At 55.1% G+C, this 17,032-nt stretch overlaps 1 protein-coding gene across 10 annotated transcripts in view; it reads left to right on the forward strand.

Moving 5' to 3' along the window:
- Speg (striated muscle enriched protein kinase) overlaps positions 1-16,055 on the forward strand; it is a 56,384-nt gene extending 40,329 nt beyond the window's left edge. For all 10 annotated transcript variants that reach the window (XM_026390404.2, XM_026390405.2, XM_026390406.2 and 7 more), the window contains 20 exons: positions 34-234; positions 1,598-1,655; positions 2,222-2,299; positions 2,393-2,571; positions 2,987-3,013; positions 3,572-3,724; positions 3,885-3,927; positions 5,107-5,175; positions 5,412-7,380; positions 7,680-7,811; positions 10,552-10,668; positions 10,842-11,009; positions 11,113-11,235; positions 11,409-11,576; positions 11,701-12,298; positions 12,820-13,059; positions 13,145-13,368; positions 14,213-14,288; positions 14,518-14,667; positions 15,016-16,055. In XM_026390404.2, coding sequence (XP_026246189.2) covers positions 34-234; positions 1,598-1,655; positions 2,222-2,299; positions 2,393-2,571; positions 2,987-3,013; positions 3,572-3,724; positions 3,885-3,927; positions 5,107-5,175; positions 5,412-7,380; positions 7,680-7,811; positions 10,552-10,668; positions 10,842-11,009; positions 11,113-11,235; positions 11,409-11,576; positions 11,701-12,298; positions 12,820-13,059; positions 13,145-13,368; positions 14,213-14,288; positions 14,518-14,667; positions 15,016-15,208 — 4,966 coding nt within the window. In that variant the 3' untranslated portion in view covers positions 15,209-16,055. The remainder of the gene's footprint in view (positions 1-33; positions 235-1,597; positions 1,656-2,221; positions 2,300-2,392; positions 2,572-2,986; positions 3,014-3,571; positions 3,725-3,884; positions 3,928-5,106; positions 5,176-5,411; positions 7,381-7,679; positions 7,812-10,551; positions 10,669-10,841; positions 11,010-11,112; positions 11,236-11,408; positions 11,577-11,700; positions 12,299-12,819; positions 13,060-13,144; positions 13,369-14,212; positions 14,289-14,517; positions 14,668-15,015) is intronic.
- The last annotated feature ends 977 nt before the right edge of the window (positions 16,056-17,032 follow it).

The raw sequence follows: 17,032 nt of genomic DNA on the forward strand, positions 1-17,032 counted from the left end.
GCTGAGGACTGCTACCTTCCTTGTATCACCCAGGGGTGCCTTCTCCTACCTGCGGCGTGTGGTGGAACGCAGCTCTGGCCTGGAGTTTGCGGCCAAGTTCATCCCCAGCCAGGCAAAGCCCAAGGCATCAGCCCGGCGGGAAGCCCGGCTGCTGGCCCGGCTTCAGCACGATTGCATCGTCTACTTCCATGAGGCCTTCGAAAGGCGCCGGGGACTGGTCATTGTCACTGAGCTGTATCCTGGGACAGGCTGCAGGGGAGTGGAGGGTACCCATGCCTGGGTTATCATTTACAAAGTGGACCTGGTGACAACTGGGAGGATTAAGTCTGGAGGCTTCTGTGAAAACCAGTCTTTTTTTTTTTTTTTTTCTAGCTTAGTCTTACATAGCATTTAATATGTGTCTGGCAGTGTTTTATGAGTTTTGCAATTATCAGCCTATGTAAGTCTCATGTAAATCTACCTGATGGGATTTTATTATCCAGTTTTGAAGGATGATGAAACAGGTATGAAGAGGTTAAATAACTGGCCCAAGGACACATAGCTAACAAATGGCGTATGCTTTTTAATCACAAAATGCAGGATAGTAACTGAGTGGCACACATCTGTAATCCCAGCAACTCCAGAGGCTGAGGCAAGAGTACTGCAAACTCAAGGCCTGTTTCAGTCTGGGGCTGGGGTTATGGCTCAGTGGTAGAGCGCTTGCCTAGCATGTGTGAGGCACTTGGTTTGATTCTGAGCACCAGATATAAATATATAAAATAAAGATCCATTGACAACTAAAAAATATTTTTAAAAAATTATCAATCCCAGTGCTGGGGTGTAGGGGCAGGGAAAGACACAGTGAGAAGAGCCCACTTCAAATGAGCAGCTATGCTTGGCTTTATTTGGGAGGCTGTTTTCATTTTAAAAAAAAAAATAGATATTACCTTTCATGAAAGCTTCAGTTAAACAAAGGCACTTTGAATTAAGGATGCTGGGTGATTGATTCAACTCTCCTATCTCAGGGTGACCATGACCTGCTCACCAGTCTCCCAGGCCTCACTGTTCAAACATAAACCTCAGCAAAATGACAAATTTTTCCATGTTATAGACCTCTGGCTCATTACCAGATAGCATCAAGAAGTTCCTTCCACAGTCAACAAGATTCTTCTGTGATTTTTTTAAAAACTTTTTAAAACTTTATTTTACTAGTTTACTTTTTTGTATGGTGTTAAGACTCAAACTCAGTGCCTCTCATGTGCTAGGCAAGTGCTCCACCACTGAGCCACAACCCAGCCCCCTCTTCTATGATTTGATCCCTATAAATACTTCATCAGGTGGGCAGGAGAGAGTGTTATTCCCATTTTATACCTGAGGGAACCTCGACTCAGAGAAGATAAGTGACTTGCCTGAAGTCCTGCAATAAGTGAGTTGTCCAGCGAGTGAGTTGTCCCATCTTGCACCCACATGATGGGGAAAGGGTGAGGACAACTCTGACGGGTATCAGATGTGCTTTGAGGGGAAGGAGAAGCCTGTGCAGAGCTAAGGCCCATGCTGATCTCTGGGGCTGGGCCAGGCAGTCTGCACTGGTCACTGTTCTCCTTGATCCAGGACATAGCTGTACAGAGGAGCTGCTGGAGAGAATGGCCAGGAAACCCACCGTGTGTGAGTCTGAGGTGAGGGCAGTGGGTGGCAGGGGCCAGGTTGGGAACCAGCCTTCACCCATCTGAGCTCAGAGAGTCAACAGGGGGGTGCCCCACATGCCACCACTGCCCATGAGGAAGCCAAGGGTGGTGGTGGAGAGCATTGTTAGGCAGGCAACAGAACTCCCCACCCTGGGGGAACCACACCCCATCTCTTTGGGACTTGTACTGTCCTCTGATCTCAGCAGACCCACCCTAAGCCCTAGCAGTGTTGGTTTGGTCTTTCTCACGTACACATTCCCCAATTGTGTCTCAGAAGCAGCCCCACCTAGACTCTGGGTCTCGTTGCCATCATCCTGCAGGGTCTGGCTGTACATGCTATACACTGCACAGCTCTATATTTCATAATGTAAAGTCCCCTATAATTGTGCTGTTCCCAACTTGTATAGCTGTACTTGATAACCCTAGGTCTTAGCAACTCCAAACTTGTGTTTCAACCCCCTCCGTGAGCCATCTGAAAGCCACTCCCCTGGCCTGGTGGTGACCAAGCATAGCTCCCCACACTACCCCCAAGGACTCTGGGCTTCCTGTTTCCACAGATCCGGGCCTATATGCGTCAGGTACTAGAGGGAATATGCTACCTGCATCAGAGCCAGGTGCTGCACCTCGATGTCAAGGTGAGGCAGAGAGGGGAGAGCAGGCAGCCTCTGATCAGTACATGAGGCAGTGTGTACTTTACTCAGCTTCCTCATGTTGCTTGTGTTTCATAGCCCGAGAACCTGCTGGTGTGGGACGGTGCAGACGGCGAAGAGCAGGTGCGCATCTGTGATTTTGGGAATGCCCAGGAGCTGACTCCAGGAGAGCCCCAGTACTGCCAGTATGGCACACCTGAGTTCGTAGCTCCCGAGATCGTCAACCAGAGCCCTGTGTCTGGAGTCACTGACATCTGGTAATGCTGGCATGCTCAGCCACTGGGTGGGCCATGTTGGGGACTTAGCTCACCAGCAAAGAGGAGCATTATGAGCATTCTCTGACAGTGCCTGGTGGCCGTGTTCACAGGGTCTCTTGCCCATGTAGGAGTCTTGCAGTCCTTGGCTCCTGGCTCCCTTGGGGGTGGGGCCGCCCCAGTGAGACAGACATGCTCTCATTGGTGCTCAGACTTCTCTGGGCTTCATGACAGGTCAGCCCTGTCATGAGCCTTTTGAACCACTGGGTTCAGGGGCCTCCCCGAAGGAGACACTACTGTGTCCATTTGTCCAGCATGGTATTCCTTGGGAGGACATCTCAGAGTTGAGGTATCAGAGAACTGCTCACTTCCAGCAGGAGGCAGGCTATCCTCTCACCTGTCCACTCTCTTCCCACAGGCCTGTGGGCGTCATTGCCTTCCTTTGGTAAGAGTCCTCTCCAGTCTCCTAATGGTCTCCCACCCCTAACATTTGCAGGGCCCGCAGCTCACCCCTCTACTCCCACATCTTCCTGCACTTCAAAGGGCCTCACATGCATGAACTTGGATGCCCTGGTCTGCATGTCTGACCTTGTCTACTATCACACCCTCCATAAGAGGTGGACACACTGCACCAGTGCAACTCAGTGCCATTTGGGCAGGAACTGCCTGGTCTGAGTGTCAAGATCATGGACTATAAGGGGTGGGACTCCCTTCACACAGATGCCTCCTCTCATAGAAAGGCCACACGGGAGGTGGGGCAGAACTGGTCCTCTAAAAGCACAAGTAACCAGGTCCCAAGGCAGGACTGTCCTCTGCTCTTCCAGGGGTTGTAGTAGGAGCAGGACAGGCAAGAGTCTGAAGCTTTGGCTTCTTATTCAGATTCACCCAGCCTGTGCCATCCCCACAACCTGGGGCCTCTACCTGCCCCTGGTCCCCTGCATTCTACTTCACTTCTGCCTCAGCCCCAGGACCCTCCTCTCACAACAGTCCTCTCCACCTGCAGTCTGACCGGAATCTCCCCGTTTGTTGGAGAGAACGATCGGACAACACTGATGAACATCCGAAACTACAATGTGGCCTTTGAGGAGACCACATTCCTGAGCTTGAGCAGAGAGGCCCGGGGCTTCCTCATCAAAGTGCTGGTGCAGGACCAGATGTGAGTACAAGACCCCTCATGCCACCGGCCTACTCCTGTTAAGCCTCTGTCCTTAGATATGTAACCCCCAGCTCCTTAGAGGCCCTGTTTTCTCAAACATTTATTAACTATCTGAATAAATGAACAAAAAAATCCCTACTTAATCCTCATTCCTTTACAGGAGACCTACTGCAGAGGAGACTCTAGAACATCCTTGGTTCAAAGTAAGTCTAGTCCTGCCAGTTGGTGGTGGGAGAGGGAGAGAAGACATTATAGCTCAATTTATTGAACATCTACTATATGCACTAACTATGCTCTAGTTTATATACATATGATCTGTTAGCCTCATAATAGCTCAGTAAAGAAAGGCATAGTTCCCATTATTGATAAGGAAATTGGACCCCAATTAAGTGATCAAGTTGGGATATAATGGACTCTAAGTCTTGAATCCCTCCACTCCAGGAGTCCTCTTCAGGGTTCTGTCTGATGCTAGAGATCAGCCCTCATCTTTGTTTTTTTTTGGTTTTTTTTTTTTTTTAATATTTATTTTTTAATTCTCGGCGGACACAACATCTTTGTTGGTATGTGGTGCTGAGGATCGAACCCGGGCCGCACGCATGCCAGGCGAGCGTGCTACCGCTTGAGCCACATCCCCAGCCCCTCAGCCCTCATCTTTGTCATTTCTGTATGTCCACCACTATCCTGTAATGGTCCTCACAGTATGGTGGGTGGGTGGCCTGTAGACTCGGCCTCTTATTATGATCTCCGTGAGGACAGGGTTCTCATTCATCTTCAAACCCCAGCACCCCAGAGCACAGTGCTAGGCACAGAGGTGTGGGTATAGCAACTGAGTCCAGAAAGAACACTTGAATAAACTCCATTGAGTGCTTGCTGTGCTGGGTCAGCAGAAGACTTCAGTCATTCTGCTAGCAGTCCTTGAGGTAAGAGCCTCCTCAGATCAGAAACAAGAGCCATGTGGGTGAGGGTGGCTCAGGGAAGCCTCTGTCTTTGTCCAGACCCCAGCTCCTGATGCCTGGAATGTGGCGTTACAAGGAGACAGAAGGGCAACTAGGGGCCAGCCAGGGGCTAAGATCACAGCCTTCCCAGACAGCCAGTGTACAGGAGAGGACCTTGAGCCCCCGGTGTCAGCTCAGAAGCCATTCCTGGGAGCCACCCAATTTCTACCTGTCCCCTTAGATTCAGGGAGTTTGTCCACAAGTGTGCACCCTGACTATAGTAGTTGTCCTGATTAATCAAAGGGAAAGAGGACCCCCAGGAGCCCAGACTCAGTGCTGCCATTCCATGCCTTCAACCCCCAGTGGACTTTGTCTCTCCATTGCCAAACCTTGAGGGTCTAGGTTAATAGAGAGCTGACCCTCTGGTCCTCTTTCCTGGGTTTGCAGACACAGGCAAAGGGAGCCGAGGTGAGCACAGATCACCTGAAGCTCTTCCTGACACGTCGGAGGTGGCAGGTGAGTGGCTCAGCCCTGCCTCTGTTCCTTCACCATCTAATTTTCTCTCATCTGGTCTGTTTTCCGTGTGTGCCCTCACCTCCTGCTCCTCTGTGTGTGTGGTCTCAATTCTGGCTTTCCTTATGCCCCCACCCCTCTGCCTGCCTAGGCCTCCTTCTCCAGGGCTGAGGTGGGCCTGAGGGGTGGCAATCCTGCCTGGGGGTCCCTCAGGTCTGACTCTAGCACCCTGTCTCCAGCGCTCACAGATCAGTTACAAATGCCACCTGGTGCTGCGCCCCATCCCAGAGTTGCTGCGGGCGCCCCCAGAGAGGGTGTGGGTGGCCATGCCCAGAAGAACACCCCCCAGTGGGGGGCTCTCATCCTCCTCGGACTCGGAAGAGGAAGAGCTGGAGGAGTTGCCCACTGTTCCCCGCCCCCTGCAGCCCGAGTTCTCTGGCTCCAGGGTGTCCCTCACAGACATTCCCACTGAGGATGAGGCCCTGGGAACCCCAGAGGCTGGTGCTGCCACTCCCATGGATTGGCAAGAACTGGGAAGGGCTCCCTCTCAGGACCAGGAGGTTCCCAGCCCTCAGGCCCTCCCCTCTCCAGGCCAGGAGCCCCCAGCTGGGTCCAGTCCCAGGCGGGGAGAGCTCCGCAGGGGTAGCTCCGCTGAGAGCGCCCTGCCCCGGGCGGTGCGGGAGCCGGGCCGGGGCCTGCACAAGGCGGCGTCTGTGGAGCTGCCGCAGCGCAGGAGCCCCAGCCCGGGAGCCACCCGCCTGGCCCGGGGAGGCCTGGGCGAGGGCGAGTACGCCCAGAGGCTGCAGGCGCTGCGTCAGCGGCTGCTACGAGGAGGTCCGGAGGATGGCAAGGTCAGCGGCCTCAGGGGCCCCCTGCTGGAAAGCCTGGGAGGCCGTGCCCGCGACCCCCGAATGGCGCGGGCTGCCTCCAGCGAGGCAGCGCCACACCACCAGCCGCCACCCGAGACGCGGGGCCTGCAAAAGAGCAGCAGCTTCTCGCAGGGAGAGGCGGAGCCTCGGGGGCGGCACCGCCGCGCCGGGGCACCCCTCGAAATCCCTGTAGCCAGGCTTGGGGCCCGCAGGCTACAGGAGTCTCCCTCCTTGTCTGCCCTCAGCGAGGCCCAGCCGCCCAGCCCCGCGCGTCCCAGCGTTCCCAAACCTAGTATCCCCAAACCTAAGGAACCCGCTACTGCCACGCCAGGTGGTTCTCCCCAGCCCTCCGCACCCCTGCCTACCCCCGAGAAGGCCCCAGAGCCCACGCCAGAACCAGGCCGAGCCTCCAGGCCGGCACAGCTCCCCGTGGCTCTGCAAACCCCAGCGCTGCCCCTCACGCCCTATGCCCAGATCATGCAGTCGCTCCAGCTGGCCGGTCACGCCCAGCCCTTACAGCGCCCCCCATCGCCCTCGTCAGAGCCCAAGCCCCACGCGGCCGTGTTCGCCAGGGTGGCCTCCCCGCCTCCAGGAGTCCCAGAGAAGCGCTTGCCTTCACCCAGGGCTCCCCCAGTGCTAGTCGAGAAAGCCAGGGTCCCCACGGTAGCCCCCAGGCCAGGCAGCAGCCTTAGCAGCAGCATCGAGAACCTAGAGTCAGAGGCGGTGTTCGAAGCCAAGTTCAAGCGCAGCCGCGAATCGCCCCTGTCGCGGGGCCTGCGGCTACTGAGCCGCTCGCGTTCAGAGGAGCGTGGTCCCTTCCGCGGGGCCGAGGACGAGGATGGCATGTACCGGCCCAGCCCGGCGGGAACCCCGCTGGAACTGGTGAGACGGCCAGAACGCTCGCGCTCCGTGCAGGACCTGAGGGCTGTCGGGGAGCCGGGCCTCGTCCGCCGGCTCTCACTGTCGCTGTCCCAGAAGCTGCGGCGGACTCCACCCTCACAGCGCCACCCGGCCTGGGAGGCTCGAGGCGGAGACGGGGAGAGCTCAGAGGGCGGCAGCTCAGCGCGGGGCTCCCCGGTCCTGGCGGTGCGCAGGAGGCTCAGCTCCACGCTGGAGCGGCTGTCCAGCAGGTTACAGCGCAGCGGCAGCAGCGAGGACTCCGGGGGCGCCTCGGGCCGCAGCACGCCGCTGTTTGGACGTCTGCGCAGGGCCACCTCCGAAGGCGAGAGTCTGCGACGCCTTGGCATCCCACACAACCAACTGGCCTCTCAGACCGGTGCCACTACTCCTTCCGCTGAGTCTCTGGGCTCTGAGGCCAGCGCCACCTCGGGCTCCTCAGGTGAGGAAGGGCTAGGCTAGGGGCGAGCAGGTTCCAAGAGCGAAAGAGGTTGGGGTATGCGGAAAGAAGCTCTAGGAGGGGAGGTTGAGGACACCCCAGAAAGAGGCTTCAGAGGTGCTGGAGCCCTGAGGGTGGAATTGACAGTGCTGGAGAAGAAGGAGGCTGAGAGGCGGAGGCTGGGACGGAGCAAGGCAGAGGCTAGATGATCTTCTACTTCTCTGGGCTGAGGGCTGCGGGGAGGCTGGAGCCAGCTGGTACTGGCTGGGTAAACAAATGCTCATAGGCCTGGGTCTGTGCAGCTCCAGGGGAAAGCCGAAGCCGGCTCCGCTGGGGCTTCTCACGGATGCGGAAGGACAAGGGCTTATCACAGCCAAACCTCTCTGCCAGCATCCAAGAGGACTTGGGTCACCAGTATGTGCCCAGTGAGTCAGGTAAGAGAGGCCTGCTGGGTGAGCATATCCCTACCCCCACCCCAGGGAGCAGTCCTAGCTGGGTGGGAGGTGAGGAGCCTGGGCAGCCAAGGAAGGGGCCTAGAGTCAGGAAAACAACAAGGATAATCATTGCAACAGCTGCCATTAATTAGCAAAGCCAAGTGTCCTATTAAGCCCTTTACAACTGCTGTCTCATTCAGTGCTGCAGCATTGTTTAGGAACAATTATTGTCATCATCCTATTTTACAGGTGAGGAAACAGGCTTAGTGACTGATGCTAAGTAGCTTTTCCAAGTGGCAGAGCTAGTAAGTGGAGCAGCCAGAGTTGAACTGTGTGACCCTCTGCAGCCAGGGCCCAGAGTGGCTTCGGGGCACTGGATTTGGGCTTTTCTTTAGCCTCTTCTCTCGTGGGAGACTCTAGAAGTATAGTATATAGAACCTGGGTATGGTTTTGAAGGAACCTGAGCTCCTGACTGCCCCCATGGCCACCTTCAAGTGTGTGTACTTGAGTGTACACTCAAAGAAACACTTTGTCTCCCAGCCTTACTTGTGCCCCCAATTCTCCATTTTTCTACAGCCTGGAACACCTGGCTGCCCTCCTTGCCCCTTCCTTCCACAGAAGGCACATCTGTGAGGAAAAGCAGTCTTCAGGGCTGTTTGCTGGGGGGTGGGGTGGGGTATGCACTGGCTTGTTTCTTGCCCTAGTGTACTGGGCCTGCAGGGAGAGAGGCTTTCTCCACCTAGGGTCACCCTACCTGGAAAAGGGCCTTTACTCAAGGACTGCAAGCAAAGGCTTTGGGATGCCAAGTGTTCCAGACCAGCAGGAAAGACGGGAGCCAACCACCAAACAAGTCTGTGCATGATCTTTATAAGCCACCAGCTCCATTCTTGCCCAGTTCCTGGTTGAACTGCTCAGAATGGCTCTAGCCTGGCCTCAGCTAGGCATGAGGGGACTGTGTCCAGCCGGTATTGAGTGAAGGGGAGGGAGGGAGGCCAGTTGGTGGGGGGAGGGTGGAACAGGAGGGGGAAAGAAGGAAAACATCCAGCAGAGAGGACTGGGGACAGCTGATCCCTTCCCACCTGGGGCCTCTCTCCCTCTCTGTTTTGCTTGTGCAGCTGATTCCCTGCCCAGCAGTGTCCCCTGACCTCATCCTCTCCCAGTAGGAAAAAGCCTGCCCTGTGTCCACTTCACCAACCAGGGCTGGCCCTGGGGGAATGGTGGTAGGGCTGGCATCACTGGCTCAGGTCACCTTTCACCTCTCTTCCTGCCCACTTGGTCTGGAGGCAGCTGTTGATGAAAATATGTTCACATTACATTGGAGCCTCAGAGGGGAACAATGGGTACAGGCAGTCAGGGGAGTGCAGGCTGTTATCCTGGCCATCCACTCCCGCTAAGTATTCCTTTCCTGCTTGCTCATCCCCACTCACACTCCCTCCTGCTTCTTCAGACAGGCAGGAGCCGGGGCTCCCATGGGTCTCTGTGCGCAGGTGATAAAAATCCCCTCATCCCCTGTGGTCAGAACAAGATTTGGGGGTTTTCTAAAGGGAAATTCTAAGGATCACAAACCTAGCTTCTCATGGCACTAAGTAGTCACAGGCCAACTACATTGGAGCAAAGATCCTGGCCCCAGGATCATGGGCAAAGTCACCAGTTCACAGTAAAACAATAGGCAAGGTCACCAGTCCATGGTAAAGCAACTTCTCTGCTTTGCTGAAACAGCCTGTTTTCTGGGTTCTGCTTCTGGCTCTTCTGCTAGACATATTACCAAGAGAACACCATAATAAAATGTTTGTGAGTACTTGTTTCATGCCAGACACATACTAAGCACTTTGTATGACTCTCTTAATTCTCACAACAACCCTCTGAGCTTGGTATTATTATTATTTTCCTCATTTTGCAGATAAGAAATGGAGCTTCTGAGAGAGTATATGACTTACCCAAAGACAAATAGATACTCCTTGTGTGTGTATGTTGGTGGTGGTGGGAGTACTGGGGATTGAACCCAGGGGCGCTCTAGCACTGAGCATCCCCATCACTTTTTATTTTTTGAGACAGAGTCTAAGTTGCCTAGGCTGGCTTCAAACTTGTGATCTTTACAGGCTTACACCACCATGCCTGGCTAGGATACTGTCTCTTGCCATTTCAAAAGTTCTTCTTGCTTAGTTGACCTAAAGGAGGAAGTGGAAGGTCTAGGAGTCTGACACTACAGGGGCAAGAAGGCTGGCATACTTCCAGGGGCTGCTCATGATATGTTGAGTTCAGGTCTTTTGAGACTACATTCTGATGGGAGAATCTATGTTCAGTCTCAGATTAGATCACCACCTACTTTCCCTTCCCTTCTCACTTACCTGTGGTGCCCAGGAGTAGGCAGTGCAGAATCTTAACTGTTAACATTTTTCACTATTTGTTTTTATTTTATCTGACAAATGCTTATAGAGCACTTAGCTCCAGACCCTGCTCTAAGTGATTTGCAAATACAAGGTATGTCCTATGCATCTTCAATAACCATTGCAAGGAAAAGGTAGTCTGCACATGCTAAGGGCCTGGGGAAAGTGATGCTCACCCCAGAGAAAATTCTCAGGCATGGAGTGAGTTCCCCTTCCCACATCTGGGTGGGAAGAGACAGCCTTGCACTCTGCTCCATGCAGCAGCGCTTCAGGGCTCACACACACACACCCACCCCTCCCTCAGAAAGTAGCCCAGGGCCTGCATACACTGGCTGTCTTTGCTCTGCCTTTAGACTTCCCCCCAGTCTTCCACATCAAACTCAAGGACCAGGTGCTGCTGGAGGGGGAGGCAGCCACCCTGCTCTGCCTGCCAGCTGCCTGTCCTGCTCCCCGAATCTCCTGGATGAAAGGTAAGGAGATTACGGGGACTGCTGCCACAAACTCTAAATGCAGGAGATGGGAGAGGCCAGGCCTTGGGGTGACCATGGTTCAGGGGAGGCTGGGGCAGGGGCATGGACACGGGAGAGGGGTCTCTACATGTGCTGCCTCACTCAGCAGCTCCTCCTGCTCCTCCCTGCCCTAGACAAGCAGTCTCTTCAGTCAGAGCCTTCGGTGGTCATCGTGTCCTGCAAAGACGGAAGGCAGCTGCTGAGCATCCCCCGGGCGGGCAAGCGACATGCCGGGCTGTATGAGTGCTCAGCCACCAATGTCCTAGGCAGCATCACCAGCTCCTGTACTGTGGCTGTGGCCCGTGAGTCTGGGGCAGGGCCCCAGTGGGGAGTGATGGGGACAGTAGGGTGGGGCTTAATAGGCCCTTAGCTGGAGTATCACTGAGCCTCTCTCCCTCTTACCAGGTGTCCCAGGAAAACTAGCTCCTCCTGAGGTGCCCCAGACCTATCAGGACACGGCACTGGTGCTGTGGAAGCCAGGAGACAGCCGGGCTCCTTGCACGTACACACTGGAGCGGCGGGTGGATGGTGAGGAACAGGGCAGGATGGTGAGGGGAGGAAGGTGGCAGGTGGCAAGTAAGGGGAGTCTGGGAAGGCAAGTGTCCTGCTTACACAGAGGTCCCTTCCCATGTTCTTAGACAGTATTGGGAGCTTGGGCCTCCCCTTCTGTGGCCTTATACCCGTCCCTATGCTGCCCGCAGGGGAGTCTACCTGGCACCCGGTGAGCTCAGGCATCCCTGATTGTTACTACAACGTGACACACCTGCCCATTGGTGTAACTGTGAGGTTCCGCGTGGCCTGTGCCAACCGTGCTGGGCAGGGCCCCTTCAGCAACCCTTCTGAGAAGGTCCTCGTCAGGGGCACTCAAGGTCAGTGGCTGGAGGGGGTGACAGGAGAAAGAAGGGGAGCCTGAGTCCTGGGTCTTCCCCGGCTTGGAGCATGGTGGCTTTGCCCCCAGGACACATGGTGATGATTTTCTTTGTTTCTTCTTAGATTCTTCAGCTCGGCCATCTGCTGCTCGCCAAGATGCCCCTGTTACCTCAGGGCCAGCCAGGGCCCAGCCTCCTGACTCTCCTACCTCACTGACCCTGACCCCAGCTCCCCCAGCCCCCCAGTCAGCCTCTTTCAGCCCCTCAGCCCCTCTCACGCCCCCCAGCCAGGCCTGGTCGTCACTCAAGGCTGTGGGTCCACCACCCCAAACCCCCCCACGAAAGCACAGGGGCCTGCAGGCCACTCAGCAACCAGAGCCCACCCTACCCAGTGCCCAGGTCACCCTAAGTGTGCCCAAGTCTTTTGTTCCTGACACTGGGACAGGGACTCCAACCTCCACCCCCCAAGCAGTTAAACCAGCGTCTTCCTCCACTCCCCTGTATATGGTGACTTCCTTTGTGTCTGCACCCCCAGCCCCCGAGCCCCCAGCCCCTGAGCCCCCTCCTGAGCTCACCAAGGTGCCTGTGCGGAGCCTCAGCCCAGGCAGAGAGGTGGTCGGCTCCCCTGGGGGCGGCCCCCCCAGGTCCCCCACACCAGAGGGCACTACTCTGAGACAGGGCCTCCCTCAGAAACCCTACACCTTCCTGGAAGAAAAAGCCAGGCAAGTAGGACCAGGGAAGGGAAGGAGGGAAGAACGGGGAGAGAGTTGGATGTAGGGAACACAGCCGGGGACAGCCCAGCAGACTGTCCTGGCCAGCCTTGGGGAAAGGTGCTGAGATGCAGGTCCTTGGAACTGTTGAGTTCAGGGCTGGGGATGTGACTCAGTTGCAGAGCACTTGCCCAGCATGTGCAAGGCATGGGCTCAATCCCACATGCAAAACACAAAATAAGTTGTGAGTTCAGACATGCCAGGTGCCATCCTGAGCTTGATAGCCACATGTTCTCAATCCTCACCACTCTAGAGGAGGCACTATCCTACTGTCATCACCCATCGCACAGGTGGGAGGAGAGCTGAGGTTGGAGAGCACGTGAGAGCTGCCCAGGGTAGAGAGCCAGGAGTGCAGAGGTGGATGTTCCCAGGACTGAGCTCTAGAGCCCACAGGGGAACCCACTGCATTCTTGTCCCCTTAGTCCTCACAAGGAATATACCCCTGAACCTGTGGTGTCCCCCTACTCACACAGGGGCCGCTTTGGTGTCGTGCGAGCATGCCGGGAGAATGCCACAGGCCGTACATTTGTGGCCAAGATTGTGCCATATGCAGCAGAGGGCAAACGGCAAGTCCTGCAGGAATATGAAGTGCTCCGGACACTGCACCACGAGCGGCTTATGTCCCTGCACGAGGCCTACATAACCCCTCGGTACCTTGTGCTCATTGCTGAGAGCTGCGGCAACCGGGAACTCCTCTGTGGGCTCAGTGACAGGTAGCCAGAACTTCTGGGGCAGCAGGGAGCAAAAGCAGGGGAAGCCGGGCTGGGAGATCTCCCACTTGGCCTTTGCCACCCCCAGGTTCCGGTATTCTGAAGATGACGTGGCCACCTATGTGGTGCAGCTGCTACAAGGTCTGGACTATCTCCATGGCCGCCACGTGTTACATCTGGACATCAAGCCGGACAATCTGCTGCTGGCCCCTGACAACACCCTCAAGATTGTGGACTTTGGCAGCGCCCAACCCTACAACCCCCAGGCCCTGCGACCCCTTGGCCACCGCACGGGCACGCTGGAGTTCATGGGTGAGGGGACCAGCTGCCAGCCGGGGGTGGGGGGGATTGGGTACTGCCAAAGGTGCAGCCTCCAGGGCTCACCCCACTTCACATACGTATCTACCATTGGTTGTGTGCTTACTGTATGCAAGCAATGAACTAAGTTCTGAACGTGAATTTTTAAAAATGATTTTCACAATGGCCCTGGAGTTTGGCAAAATATTACCTACTTTTTACAGATGAGGAAACAGAAACACACTGAACTTAAGTGTTTGTCCAATCAATTATAAATGGTAGAAGTGAGATTTGCTAAGACTGGAAAGACAGGAGAATCTATTATTATTTATATAAATAAGGAAAACCAGCTGCCATTCAGCTAGCTCCTAAATGTTTGATGTTTATTATCTCTATTCCTTAGAGCTATTCTACAAGCCCCACTTTACAGACCAGACAATGAGGGTTTAATAAATCACCCAGAGTCCCATAGCTAAGAGGGGCAGGCCTGGGATTAAAGCCAGCCAGGTTGGTTTCAAAGGCTTTTAATCTTGATGTTGGCCACTCTCTTATTAAATGGGAGTCCTACCTCGGAGCTGATCCAGGGGAGCTAAATGACCCTGCTTCTCCACTCCTCTAGAGTTCTGGGGACCTCCATCATTCAGTGTCCAGGCTAATTCCTCAGATGGCCCATATCTCTCCTGGGAACCACTCCTGCTTCTGTCCTATCTGCTAATATCTAAGGCCTACTGTTGTGATTGCCCCCATAGTCTGGTGACTTGAGCATTATCCTGCTCCTCAAACCCCCAAGAACCTCCCTGCCTCTTCCTTCTCCCCTATCACTGGGAAGCTGGGTCAGCTTGGCCTCTGTCTCCTCTAGCTCCTGAGATGGTGAAGGGAGAACCCATTGGCTCTGCCACAGATATCTGGGGAGCAGGTGTGCTCACCTACATCATGTAAGTTCCCTGGGCCCTGCTCCAGCCACTTCTGCTCTCTTTCTGCCTACACATTCTCCTTCCTGTCTTGCCTCCCTAGCACATCCCTAGGTACAGGTTGGTACTGTGCCCCCCAGCATCCCCACATGAATGTCCCCCAGGCCTGGGAGTTGACCCTCAGTCCATTAAGGTAGAAAAGCAATGAGTGGCAGATTTGGGGCTATTTCAACTTATCTGTCTTCTAAAACAGGCTCAGTGGACACTCTCCATTCTATGAGCCAGACCCCAAAGAAACAGAGGCTCGGATTGTGGGGGGCCGTTTTGATGCCTTCCAGCTATACCCCAACACATCCCAGAGTGCCACCCTCTTCTTGCGAAAGGTTCTCTCAGTACATCCCTGGTAAGTGGACCCCCTACCTGCCAACCCCTTCTGCCTTACCTGCCCCTGGCTACAGACTGCCCTGGTCCCACCTGGCCAAAGATCCCCAACTACTTCCCTGCCTTAACAGTATATTCCTGTTTCTGCTTCTGGGCAGTCGCATTATTCTCCATTTAAAGTCCCTAACAGCCCTTTGAGAGGCAGAATCACCAGCCTCATTCCAGACACTGGGAAACTGAGCCCTGGGGTTGTCTAGTATCGCACACATGGTGGTGGAATCAGGATTGACGTGTGGATCGGGGGAGGACAGAGCCCAAGGACATCGGGAGTCATCAGTTCTGGCTTACTGTCCCTGGCTTGGCCTGGCAGGAGCCGGCCTTCCCTGCAGGACTGCCTGGCCCACCCGTGGCTGCAGGATGCCTATCTGATGAAGCTGCGCCGCCAGACACTCACCTTTACCACCAACCGACTCAAGGAGTTTTTGGGTGAGCAGCGGCGCCGCAGGGCTGAGGCCGCCACCCACCACAAGGTGCTGCTCCGTTCCTACCCTGGCAGCCCCTAGCAGCATGGACCACAGCCTGGCCGTGGGCTTCAACTTGGGGTTCCCACCAATGTCAAGGGACATTCCAGGGCCCATGCTGAACCGGGTGGGCCCAGGGCTTCGGATACCACCAGCAGCAACATCTGGCCGGGTTATTACCTCATGGACCTGCAGGGATAGAGGCTCTAGGGCTTCGGCCTGATGCCACTCCCAGCCAGAGCCAGAGCAGAAGACCCATTGGGCAGGGGTGGGAACAGAAAGAGGGACAAGAGGGATTGAGGAAGTGAAGAGGAAGATACAGAAGACAGGCAGAGAGACTCTAGGAAGGTTCTGGGGGTGGGAGGCATATTGCATCTCAGGGAGAATCCAGGAGGGTGAGAGTCTGGAGAGGAGGACAAGGAAGGAGCCCAGGTGTCAGGGACACAGGCTGAGAATGTCAGTGAGGCAGGGACTGGACACAGAGACAGTACCAGGAGTCCTGAGCCAGGGTGTGAGAGAGGGCAGCAAAGTGGGAGGAGAGGACAGCAAGCTCAGGGGGGACGAGGGGAGGGATGGGCCAGCAGCGGCATCTCCAGAAGCAGAGAAGAGAAATGCTGAGAGCCCCAGGCAAGTGGCCATGCAAGCAGTCCTTCTGTCCCAGCGGATGCAGCTCTGGGCGCTCTCTGCTGGCCCAAGGATGTCCCCACTGTCCCTCCATGACCTTTGCCTTTCCTGTTCATATTTATTTATTTATTGACTTTTATGAAGTTTTCCTTTCCATCTAATCCCTATTGCCCATGTTGTCCTGACCATTCCCCCAGCCATCCAGCTGTCTGTGCAGCTCTCTGTCTGTCTGTCACAAGGAAAATAAAAACAGCAAGCAGCAGGACCTATGTGTGGTCTCTTGGGGAGGGCTGGCTAGTGGGGACTGAGTTTGGGGGCAAAGGCATTTGTCCTTCTCTGGGCCACTGAAGACACATTCAAGGGTATATCAGCTCTTACCCTGGGACCTCCTACCCTGTCCCCTGATCCTCAAGGCCCCTTACCCCTCCTTATTCCTAGAGAGAAGGGAGACTACCGTCTGCTTCTCAATCCATAGTTTCTAGAAAGCTTCCAATCCTACTGAACCCCTCACCCACAACCTCTAACTGGATTCTGGTAACCCCACCTCTGCTCATTGTCCCCTCATCATAACTTGAGGAATGCTGGCTCTGGAATGAACTAGCTTATCCCAGTCCTGGCTCAGCTTCCTTCACTCTGGTCCTGTGCCCTGGGATAGTGGGGTTTCATCCTGAAGATTGGCAAGAGGAGGCTGGGTAGAGAGCTACAGGAGAAACCCGAACAAGCCCCAGCCTCACTCAGGCTCCCAGTGTTAACAGACAGAGCGGAACACATGGAGCAGCTGTGGGTACTTGACACACTAGCCTGGACCTTCTGGTCCTAGTGGCAAGTTAGGTCTGCTGTCTGCTAACGCACCCTGACTCTGGCCACTCACCTGCAATGCCACAGAATGGTTATTGATCCTAGAACTGAGCTGCTCTGCCCTGGAATGAGTAGGGAGAGTGAAGCCAGGCTTCCTTGTGTCTAGAAGGATGATTCTCCCATTGAAAACTCTGTTGCTGGCAAAGTAAAAGGAACAAAGCCTCCAACCATGAGCCGAGAGACTGGCATTGTCATGTGATTGATTGAGTCTGAGGGCCCCTTGGCTCCAGCTTCAACTGCCCTTTGCCCAGCCCAGCCCAGCCTCTGTGGCTTCTCAGAACCACAGGGAAGAGACAAGCCCCATCATCATAAACTAACTGGATGTTAAAACCAGCTGGAAGGGATGAGAGAGACACCTTGCCCACTTGTCATTTTAGTGATGAA

The sequence above is a fragment of the Urocitellus parryii genome, chromosome 1 (assembly GCF_045843805.1).
Source record: "Urocitellus parryii isolate mUroPar1 chromosome 1, mUroPar1.hap1, whole genome shotgun sequence".
NCBI lineage: Eukaryota > Metazoa > Chordata > Mammalia > Rodentia > Sciuridae > Urocitellus > Urocitellus parryii.